Consider the following 12,262-nt stretch of genomic DNA (forward strand, 5'->3'; position numbering starts at 1 on the left):
ATTTGACTGGTTTCCAACTCAATAAAAAATATTCCTATCTTCACTTTATCAAACGTATTTTGTTTACAAATATGAGAAACCGTGATCTCTAAAAATTTATTGTTTGTGCAATATGTAATATAGTAAAACATGTCACTTACACAACTGGTAGCAGTGATTGTCTTAGGGCTTGTAAGAGCAGTCTTTCCATTGTTCAAGCTCACCCAGACTTCCATAGTTCTGGAAATAAAAGAAGACAATCACAACTGAAAAGCATAATAATAGTGTCTAGGTAACTTTGACATTCTAGAATATTTACTTAAATAATGTTCTTATTCAATCCAAAATTTTTGTAAAGACCCCTATCTTAAACATCTAATTTATTTAGCTTCTGAAAAAGCAAGAATTAAAATTAGCAAGCAAAATGTTTCATGGGAAGATGTACTAAGTCTTGGAGATAGCTAAAGTGGAGAGAGGTAAAGTACTAACCAGTTAGCTCCTAACTGCCATTTTACAGGCTGTGTTTGAAAAATTACAGAAGCTTATTGGTTAGTATCTCTCTCCACTTTATATGCTTAGAACATCTTCCATTAAGTGAAGGAAGATAAAAAAAATTGAAGGGTTAACTTGAAATCAAATGGAACCATTTGACTGCAAATTAAGTGGTTTTGAAGATTAACTTACTGTGTTTAAAGTTTTTAAATGACAAAGATTATCACCCTTTTCTCTAGTAATCAGGGTCTTGGATGTCTATTAAGGTAATCTGCTGTAAAGATATCAACCTGTCTGACCTATAACACCATGCTGATCAAGTTTTAAGCCCTGGTCCATTCAGGAGACAAATTACATTTCAACTGTGTGCCCCACCTTTCTGGCAGACATGTTTTCTCTGTCAAGTAATTTTACTAGATGACCTGTCAAGGCCACACCTGATCACAAGTACTGGGGCTCACAGACCCAACACTGACACAGTGTTGGTTTCAGGGGAGGAAACCTCATCACAGTGCTAGCATCCCCTAGATTGTAAGCTCCTAGGAGCAGGGTCCTCCTCCCCACTGTCTCACAGCCTTCTTCTCTAGCACTTCTATGACAGCCTTCACCTTCCCAGCTGTATTGTGTATGGAGAATTGTGTTGCTAATTGTTACTTGTGCTCTGTTTATAATTTGGTTACTGTATTGTAATGTAATGTTCTGTGTACCCTTTACTATATGTACAGCGCTGCGGACCACTTGTGGCGCCCTATAAATAAAATGCAATAATAATATTAATAGGGATGACAAGGGATTAGAAAATTAATTTAAGGTGGAAACTCCACTGAAATATTCTCTAGAAACCCTATTAAAATATTTAAGTGTAACAGGAATTATACAAGTTGATGAAGATATTGTAATACATTTTCAATCATATTTTGCATATGGTAGGTACTAATTCACTGCACATTGCAGGTTTACAGGGGTATTCAATATGGGAGCGATAAGTCAGTTTTTGCGTTAATATTGGAGCTATGACGTCATTATCGGAGGTTTTACTTTTACACCTTATTCAATATCAAAGACTTATCGCAGTTTTGAAAAGTCGAAGATAAAAAACGGAGATAAGTTTTCACCATTGAATAGGTGTCGAAAAAAAAGTGCAGAATTGGAGTTTAGGGGTGCAGGCTTAAAAAAAATAGCCTGCACCCTTCAGAATTACCCCTTGAAACGATCTGTGTAAAAAAAACAAAAATCGGGACACCCCAAAAAAAGCACTTTGAATTTGGGGGCCAAAAAAAAAAATGTTGGGGAGCAAAGTAAAAAATTGCGAACTTGACTCTGCGGGGGTCCCCAAGTATGCCCCAGGTTTTTTTTTCATTGCAGCTCCTTGCAAAAGTGGGTTTTTCACGATTTTTTCAAGTCTGTTTACCAACTTTAAAATATACTGGCCCCCATTTTCAAGTACCCCAAATTTGCTGGGCATAGTTATTTTGCCCACAAAAAAATTCTAAATGCTCTTCTGCACCACTTTCTTCAAAGTCGCATTTATGCACTTGCCGCGGCTATTAGAAAGCCCGACTTTCTTCAGGAGTTAAAAATGGGGGTACCCATAGTGATCCCCCATGTCTAGACATCATTAGGGGGGTCCCTAGAATATTTCCCGAAAATTCCCGATTTTGTTAACCTGTAAAAAAAATGTGTAAAAATGTAGAAAAAAAATGACGTAAGGTCCCCCCCAAAAGCCAAACCAGCCCCACGCTTGCCAGCCAGGCTGCAGGGACTAGTGCTGGTTTTAAATATAGGAGGCAAAAACGACGTGGGTACCCCCTATATTTAAGACCAGCACCAGACCCAACCGACCGGGGTGTAATGCTACAGCCCGGAGACCCAATCACCGGTGCTCCAGGTCCAAAGCATTACACCCCAAGTCAGTCAACGCAAGCCGGTGATCTCGGGGGAGTCGGGGACCCCCCAAAAAAGGGTGCCCCCTCTCCCGAGCACCACAGGCTTACGCTGAAGCTTGGGGCTCTTCCCCATACCCCTTGCTTGGTGGGTATGGGGGTAATAGGGGGGCCAAATAATGTAACACTATTGTACTTTACAGTGGAACTACAAGTGCCAGCATGCCTGCCATTTTGCACTTGAGGAACTACAAGTGCCAGCAGACATGCGGCACCTGTAATTTCACTGTAAAATAAATAGTTAAAAAAAGACAAAACACACACACCGTGACTAGTATAAGTTTATTACATACACCTACCCATTCACACATACTTACCTATACCAGAAGTTTCTGTCCCCTTGTCCAGTAGAGATCACTGTAGAGCGCCCGCTGATTGGCTCCGGCAACTGACAGTTGGCTGATTGGCTGATGTGACTGCAATGCCCCATGAAGTCCTGGCAGCGGCCATTCGGGAGCTATCTGTATGTGTGACAACACACATACAGATAGCTTGTAGCTTGGATCGGGTAACTCGTTTTTTTTGTTTTTTAATCCCATGGATTACTGCGGAGACCAGTGCTGGATGTAGGTGAGTATGAAATCTTTCTTGCAGGGCCAGGTACCATGGATCTCTACTGGAGAAGGGGACATAAACTTCTGGTATAGGTAAGTATGTGTGAATGGGTAGGTTTATGTAATAAACTTATACTGGGCACGGTGTGTGTGTTTTGTCTTTTTTTAACTATTTATTTTACAGTGAAATTACAGGTGCCGCATGTCTGCTGGCACTTGTAGTTCCACAAGTGCAAAATGGCAGGCATGCTGGCACTTGTTCCACTGTAAAGTACAATAGTGTTACATTATTTGGCCCCCCTATTACCCCCATACCCACCAAGCAAGGGGTATGGGGAAGAGCCCCAGGCTTCAGCATAAGCCTGTGGTGCTCGGGAGAGGGGGGACCCTTTTTTGGGGGGTCCCCGACTCCCCCGAGATCACCGGCTTGCGCTGACCGACTTGGGGTGTAATGCTTTGGACCTGGAGCACCGGTGATTGGGTCTCCGGGCTGTGGCATTACACCCCGGTCGGTTGGGTCTGGTGCTGGTCTTAAATATAGGGGGTATCCCACGTCGTTTTTGCCCCCTATATTTAAAACCAGCACTAGTCCCTGCAGCCTGGTGTTGGTTTCTAAAATACGGTGGAACCCTACACATTTTGTTCCCCGTATTTTTAGAAACCAACACTGGCTGGCAAGCCTGGGGCTGGTTTGGCTTTTGGGGGGGGACCTTATGTATTTTTTTTTTTTATTTTTTACTAATTTTTTTACAGGTTAACTAAAACGGGAATTTTCGGGAAATATTCTAGGGACCCCCCTAAAGATGTCTAGACATGGGGGATCACTATGGGTACCCCCATTTTTAACTCCTGAAGGAAGTCGGGGTTTCTAATAGCCGCGGCAGGAAAAAACACCTTGCAAAGCTATTTAAAAACCCGACTTTCTTTTGCAGGCAAAAACGGGGTAACCAATAGTGATCCCCCATGTCTGGACATCTTTAGGGGGGTCCCTGGCATATTTCCCGAAAATTCCCGTTTTTTTCCTTAATTGGGGTCAAGGGTAATTTTTTTAAAAACAGATCATTTTTCACCATTGAATAGGTGTCGAAAAAAAGTGCAGAATTGGGGTTTAGGTGTGCAGGCTTAAAAAAAATAGCCTGTACCCCTGGGAATGACATTTAAAAAAGAACTGTGTCAAAAAAAGTAAAAAAAAAAATAGGGACACCCCAAAAAATTAATTAAAAAATTGGGGTAAAAAAAAAAAGGGAAAAAAATTGTTTAACAATAGGGAAATAGGTTCAGGGCTATTCTGCAAATATGCGGCAGGTGTTTTGAAGAATAGATTTATAGCGGCAGGTGCACAAATGCAGAATTTTTAAAAACTTACTTTAGGGACTTAAAAATATGCTAGTACCCATTTTCATGTACCCCAAATTTGATGGGACCACTTAAAAAAACGAAAAAAATAACCTAAATGCTCTTCTGCATCACTTCTTCAATGTCGGGAAAAAAACACCTGCTGCGGCTATTTAAATCCCCGACTTTCAATTAAAGGCTAAAACAGGGGGTACCCATAGTGTTCCCCCATGTTTTTACAACTTTAGGGGGGTCTTACAATTATTTTAAGGAAAAATTCGTAACTTTACGCAAATCCAACTTCGGAGTTTGCCGTTTTCGTTAATTTTATATTGAATACGTGGATAAGCGGGAGCGCGCCCGATACTTTAACGCAGGGAAAAACTCCGATATGAAACGTTAACTTCGACAGTGAAGTTAACGTTTCATATTGAATACCCCTGTTAATCTGTTTACATGAGGGAAAATCAAGGGAATTTAAGAAATGATCTGTGAATGGGATGATAGCAGATTTTCGTAATTTTGATTTGACAAAATATATAACTCTGCATTTATAACTTCACAAATTACCACATTTTAAACCTATCACAGCAAAACCTATCGCTTTTCCGTCCTGTCCAGTAGATGCTATTAAAGTAGATATGGCCTTTTTGCTTAATTGTGAATTTTACATTGAGTGAATTATGGTTGACATTTCAATCCACAGTAACCTATTTGCAAGGTATTCATTTGCTACTTGTTTTATGAGTGTACAATAAAAGATTGTCATTTTATGATCCATTAACAAAAGAGGATAAAAAAATTAAATAAAATTATGAAAGACATTTGCTTGAAGTAATAAATAATTTACCTCCAATTTTCGTGCACTGAAAATTAAACTGGCAACTGTACAAAAAGTTGTTAAAATTATAGTGGTTAGAGATATTTTGAAATCAAGCACCAGCAAATTACTTTAGCAAGTTTTTTTTTTATAAAATATATATAAAAATGGCCAACTTGATTAGTGATTACTAATCTGTTTGTAAAGAAGTTTTAGAGTCCAATAGGGACCCAATGAATTAAAGTAGGCTGATGTAATAACTATAAAACTAAAATGGTATAGTACATTGTGCTTTGACAGCATCCTTAGAATAGGGATAACAGTATAATATTCATAGACAGGGGACCATTTTCTGAACGCTAAGTCAATGTGACTAGAGAAATAAAAATTATAATTATTATTGAGACTCTCAATAATTCATAGCGCAATTGCCCTTTCTCACAGAAACATTGAACAGAATCTTGACCTGGGCAACGGTAGGTTGAAATATCTCTAATTATTATCCAGTTATCTACCCAGATAAAATGTTTTTACTCACTTCTTTTTCCACCAGGCTTGCTTTTGCTTTACACATAGCATGAATGCAAGTTTTAATTATTGATAATGCAGTAGAATACATCACCGCCATTTTACATTATGTTCCGACCAATAAGTAACCAAATGTTGTGTATATGTAAGGGGATCTTTAATACGGTCAAGTTGGGACTGTCAACTATCAACATGAAGAATTCATGGTTTTACAACTTTCCTAATTTGTTCTTTATTCTTAACTTTGTGTATTTTCTTTACTGAAAGAGCAGGATATTGTAAAGTACTCTGGAAATGCTCTTTATTTGTTCAACCCTAGTGTAAAATACAGTCATATTTGCAACCATTGTTGATCAATTGTTAGCAAACATCTCTGAATCAGGCCTATAGTTGAAAAAATATGTATTGTCTGCAGAAGCATAGGTCTCCACATGACTGTATTATGGACTCGGCTTGCTGGTTTGAGTTCAATATGTCTAATTTTTCCAAGGTATAGTGGTGAGCTCTAGAATTATAATCCCTAAACTATTATGGAACCACCCCCAGCCTGCACGGTGCCTTGTTGACAACTGGGATCCATGTGCTCATGGGGTCTGCGCAACACCCAAACACTATCATCAGCAACAACTGGAAATGTGACTCATCGGACCATGCCACACATTGCCAGTTCTCCAGGGTCTCTGGTGAGTCTTCTGCTCCCACATCTCATGAAAGCTAAAGAATGCTGCACTGACCTACTGGATATGAGACTGGTACCTCCTGCATTGAATGTGGATGTGATTTGAGCCAATGTCACTTGTCTGTTACCATGGACAATTCTGGCCAGATGCCGCTGGTCAGGATCATTAAGCATGCTTAGTCGGTCACTGTTTTATTCACATTGAGTTGTAATGCCTTCCATGAGGTATTCCCGATGCACATTAGACACCGTAGAGTGAGGAATGTTGAATGCTGCATAACTTCGGAAATAAAATGTCCCATTCATTGGGCATCCACTATCATGCCCTTCTCGAACTCCCATAGTTCACATCACATTGCCATGAGCAGCCTAGCCAGTGTTCAAACTGATTTACGAGATGTCAGATTACAACTGATGCAGGTCTGGACATTTCCAAGACATCACTGTCCAGTGACGCCACCTACCATTACCTTTACATACTGCTATCCCATGACTTTTCACACCTCAGTGTACATCTCATGTAGCCTAACATACTGTAGTGCATTAGGTTTTAAGTTAAAATGTACAATGTAGGCTCTATGTAGTGTCGATGTATGGTACCATTGCCAGCGTTCGGATGTCGTCATAGCAGGACATCCCCGACATTGCCCCTACATCATAGTTAATTGAACTGCCCCCTTAGCAGACTACTAAGAATGTAAATTTGAGATAAAACTCAATAACTGAAATGCACTAATTTAAGCACCATATTGCATTCTACCTCTTTTATTTTACAGCAATAAGCGTATTATAGGTATAGATTAATATTTTTGTCACAAAAATAAATTGATTCTGCCAAGTTACAGAACTCAGCAGGTATTCAGATATAGTGTGCACCCCAATAACTGTGCTACATAAAGACTAAGGGGTAAATTTACTAAAGTGAGAGTTTTTAGAAGTGAGTTTTAAAAGTGATGTTGCCCATAACAACCAATCAGATTCTACTTAACATTTAACTAGCACCTTCTAGAAGATAATAGCTAGAATCTGATTGGTTGCTATGGGCAACATCACTTTTAAAACTCACTTCTAAAAACTCTCACTTTAGTAAATTTACCCCTTAGTGTGCACCCCAATAACTGTGCTACATAAATACTAAGGGTTGAAATATTCCTCAATATTTTTACATGCTTGAAGCCATATAAGTTAAGAGCAGAAACAGTAAAAATGACCCATATGCCACACTCTGAGAACATTTAGCTGGCTAAGAGGCAGTCTGTTTAAGACAGTTCCTCTTGTGTGTGGTTAATTATTTAAATGCAGAGAGCAGGGTAAATGATCGCCACATCTGTCCCCCACACAGACAGAGCCCTCACTCGGTGCGGGACCAGATGTGTTTATTTTCAACATGCACTAACTACTAGCTACTTAATGTGTTTCAATCCTTAGCCAAGACTTAATTAAGCAAACATAGTAAACATTAGTTATCTTGCATGACAGTCATTCCTAGTTTTTATCTTGGTCTTTTTAATCAGTTCTCGCCAGGAATTCTGAAGGCATAACAGTAATATCCTAAACACAGCTAATCCTTTTTCCTGATTGCTCCTGTTACGTCAGACCACCACCAGTCACCATACAGAACTTACATGATATTACAAGAATATGTTTGGGATTTAATCTTTTCAAGATTTTTTCAATGGTGTTGGCACTCTATTTTCATAACTTCTCAATATTATACTGTTTCTTGTTATAGATCACCTTAAAGTTAGACCCTCTTTTACATATGAATATTCTTTATTCCCTTTTTCACAACTGTATATGGCTACAAATGTGTCTGCCTGGCTGCCAAACTGAATTATTATTATAAGTACTCTTATTGTGAGATTTAGAGCTCAGCTTGCCTAGGTCAATGTGCCTGATATATTCACCATTGTGTTAAGTTTCCATCAATGACACAATTTAAACTTTGTGTATAAACTGCACCATTATACTATTATACAGTGGGGGAGATCAATTTGTTTCTGCCCGCGGGTGATGGTGCTGGGAGCCCAACAAGGCAGATCAATTGTTGCTCTGTTTGGGCACGTACAGCTGCAGGAGCTGCAAGCAAGCAGAAATGTGCGATAAGTCTGCACTTTGGCCGCCCAAATGGTAGTTTAGGTGCTCAAAGCAGGACTTTAGACAAGTTTACCCGTTTCCGCAGCTAAACCCTGTCTATTTGGACGCGACATGCGCAATATGCATGGGCACCCAAAAACATTTGAATATCACCCCCTTTGTGTGCAGTTTCCCGATGAGTATAAGTATGGCGCAACACCGCACCGCCATAAGACAAGCACTTGAAGGAAAAGACAATGACCAGCCCGTAGCACGACACAAGATTATCGATCACGTGCCGACAATGAAAAGAGGTGGTGACAGAGATAAACGTTTATTACAGTTGGAGCCACGTTGGATCCATAATATGAACACTGTTGCACCTTTGGGTCTTAATGAGACATAATCATTTGCCTGTTTCCTCTAAAGCAGACTCTTCACCTTGACCTCTTATTTGTTTGCTTATTTATCATTTCTTTACAGGACCAGTCTTATGTACATTCTTCATACTTTGATTTATGTGCATTTTGATCTTTGTCTTTCACATTGGTGCTTAACTATTATAGTCAGCACCTCACAACATTGTGCTCATTTTTATTGTCCTATTTTCAGGTGGATACATTTTACTGTTCTATGCCTTTCTTGTTTTTGGATCAAGTTACCACCAAGAAGTAGTGATCTGTGACCTACTTAAGAGGTTATGATTGTGGGAGAGGTTGTTGGTTATTCTTCCTCTTTAAGGTTTACTAACATACTCACACTGGATAAGCCCGATCTCGTCTGATCTTGGAAGCTAATCAGTGTTTGGCCTGGTTAGTACTTGGGTGGGTGACTCCCTTGGAATACCAGGTTTTGCAAATCAAATTCAGTTTTGGACTTTTCCCATCTCTCTCGTCATCTGACCTTATGTGGTTACTGTGATCTTGTCTACCCTTAACGTGGTATTGTCCTCAGTACATCTTAGGCAATTTTTCCTGCTGACTCCAGGTTTGGATTTTCTTAAATCTAGGTATATCTATTAACCTGCTTTAGGTTTTCCTTCTTTAGTAGACATGTCCCTTGATTTATGAGGTACCAGCACATTGCATAGTTATGTCTACTCTAACATATATGTCTTATCTCACATGTCCATTCGCTTTCTGGTTGCTAGCTCATTGCATCATCTTATCTTATAATATGCCGCACAGTCTTTTTTATTACTTACTACATAATGACGATTGCAGTTTATATGCTATATATGTTGTTTCTGTCCAGCACGTATGTATTTGCTCATTCATGTGTATGTTTGTTAATTTTTACCATTGCTGGCATCCTGTTTATTCATTTGGATGCACTCGTTACATTGCTATTTATTATGATATTTATCTCAGCACACTTCAGCTTTTATTGATGTTACACATCGTTTCAATGGATATAATTTACATAACCCCGCCCATTGACTTGCAGCTGACGCCGGAAAGTGTGTGTCATCGTATACAGCGTCACCACGTACACTATGATGGTTCGGCCGCACGCTGATGATGACATCCACTCGGCGACTGGCAAGATGGGTGCCCGCAGCACTTCACCACACTAACACAGTCCTATAAAGGTTTGTACTTTATATCCTTTCTATGTTCTTGATAAAAGTCCTCACCGACTGAAACGTCGAATCACATACACCACTTGTGTATCTGAGTCTTTTTTTACTTAGTCCCGTGAGTGTCACTGTTTCCTTAATTTCTACACATCAAGTCTCCCCTACCTCGGATGGCACCTTGGCAAGTATCTTTTGTTTCTTGTGGAGTGCCGGCTTCAGTGACTTTATATATATATATATATATATATATATATATATATGTGTATATATAATATATATATATATATATATATATAGTGTATATATATATATATCAGTGGCGTAACTAAGGGTCGACCGGGGCTTGTGCCCTGGGCGCCATGGCAGGCCAAGCAGAGGGGGGCGCTGCCAACCAGGGCATTGTATCCGCAACGCCTGCTCCCCACTCCTCCCGCACCATAGCGCTTAGAACGATGAGATCTACTGTACAGTGTAGTGAAAGACTCGGCCTGCTGGTGCTGACTGTAGGGGGAGCTGCAGCAGAAGCGCACAGCCTCTCCAAGGCAGTCCTACCATTCTGCATGGTGATCCTGAGAGCTGCCGCCGGCGCCTGGTGACATCTGTCAGATAGTGAGTTCTCCTACCCCAGTGCTCTGGAGCTGCACCGCAGGTGAGTATTAGTGTGTGGTGCCGGTGGGCAGGTGGAGGAGTGGAAGGTACCGGCCGGCGGGTGGAGGAGTGGAAGCTGCGTGGAGGATCGGCTGAGGGGATGACATTTGCATCTGTTGTATTTATTTGGCTCAGGCTCGCTGCATTTGGAAGAGGTGTATGTGTCTGTGTACTAGGCTGTGTCAGGGTGTGTGTATCTGTGTCAGCGTGTGTATGTATGTGTCAGCATGTGTATCTGTATCAGCGTGTGTGTATGTGTCAGCGTGTATATATCCGTATCAGTGTGTATGTATGTGTCAGCATGTGTGTATCTGTGTCAGCGTGTGTGTGTATGTGTCAGCGTGTGTATGTATGTGTCAGCGTGTGTATCTGTGTCTGCGTGTGTGTATCTGTGTCAGCATGTATGTATCTGTGTCAGCATGTGTAAGTATGTGTCAGCGTGTATGTATCTGTGTCAGCGTGTGTATGTATGTGTCAGCGTGTGTGTGTATGTGTCAGCATGTGTGTGTATATGTGTCAGTGTGCGTGTATCTGTGTAAGCGTGTGTGTGTATCTGTGCCATCGTGTAAGTATCTGAGTCAGCGTGTATGTATCTGTGTCAGCATGTGTATGTATGTGTCAGAGTGTATGTATCTGTGTCAGCGTGTTTCTGTATGTGTCAGCGTGTGTCTCTGTGTCAGCGCGTGTGCATCTGTGTCAGCGTGTGTGTATCTGTGTCAGCGTGTGTGTATCTGTGTCAGCATGTGTGTATCTGTGTCAGCGTGTGTGTATCTGTGTCAGCATGTGTGTCTCTGTGTCAGCATGTATGTATCTGTGTCAGCATGTGTGTGTGTATGTGTCAGCGTGGGTGCATCTTTGGCAGAGTGGGTGTATGTGGGTCAGCGTGTGTGCATCTGTGTCAGCGTGTCTGTGTCATTGTGTGTGTATATGTCAGCGTGGGTGCATCTTTCGCAGAGTGGGTGTATGTGTGTGCATCTGTGTCAGCGTGTCTGTGTCATTGTGTGTGTATGTGTCAGCATGTATGTATCTGTGTCAGCGTGGGTGCATCTTTGGCAGAGTCGGTGTATGTGTGTCAGCGTGTGTGCATCTGTGTCAGCGTGCTGTGTCATTGTGTGTTTATGTGTTAGCGTGGATGAATCATTGGCAGAGTGGGTCTATGTGAGTCAGCGTGTGTGCATCTGTGTCAGCGTGTATGTATCTGTGTCAGCGTGTGTGCATCTGTGTCAGCGTGCTGTGTCATTGTGTGTTTATGTGTTAGCGTGGATGAATCATTGGCAGAGTGGGTCTATGTGAGTCAGCGTGTGTGCATCTGTGTCAGCGTGTATGTATCTGTGTCAGCGTGGGTGCATCTTTGGCAGAATGGGTGTATGTGTGTCAGCGTGTGTGCATCTGTGTCAGCGTGCTGTGTCATTGTGTGTTTATGTGTTAGCATGGATGAATCATTGGCAGAGTGGGTCTATGTGAGTCAGCGTGTGTGCATCTGTGTCAGCGTGTATGTATCTGTGTCAGCGTGGGTGCATCTTTGGTAGAGTGAGTGTATGTGTGTCATTGTGTGTGCATCAGTATCAGCGTGTGTGTATCTGTGTCAGTGTGTGTGTATCTGTGTCAGTGTGTTTCTGTGTCTGTGTC

General features: G+C 41.1%; 1 protein-coding gene and 1 pseudogene across 3 annotated transcripts in view; one reads left to right on the forward strand and one right to left on the reverse strand.

Moving 5' to 3' along the window:
* Positions 1-12,262, reverse strand: part of ANTXR2 (ANTXR cell adhesion molecule 2) — a 236,625-nt gene that overhangs the window by 87,222 nt on the left and 137,141 nt on the right. For all 3 annotated transcript variants that reach the window (XM_088452105.1, XM_088452106.1, XM_088452104.1), the window contains one exon: positions 141-219. In XM_088452105.1, the coding sequence (XP_088308231.1) occupies positions 141-219 (79 nt within the window). The remainder of the gene's footprint in view (positions 1-140; positions 220-12,262) is intronic.
* Positions 9,148-9,267, forward strand: LOC148538879 (5S ribosomal RNA; annotated as a pseudogene).

Source organism: Taudactylus pleione, unplaced genomic scaffold (genome assembly GCF_031769625.1).
Source record: "Taudactylus pleione unplaced genomic scaffold, aTauple2 ptg000033l, whole genome shotgun sequence".
Lineage (NCBI taxonomy): Eukaryota > Metazoa > Chordata > Amphibia > Anura > Myobatrachidae > Taudactylus > Taudactylus pleione.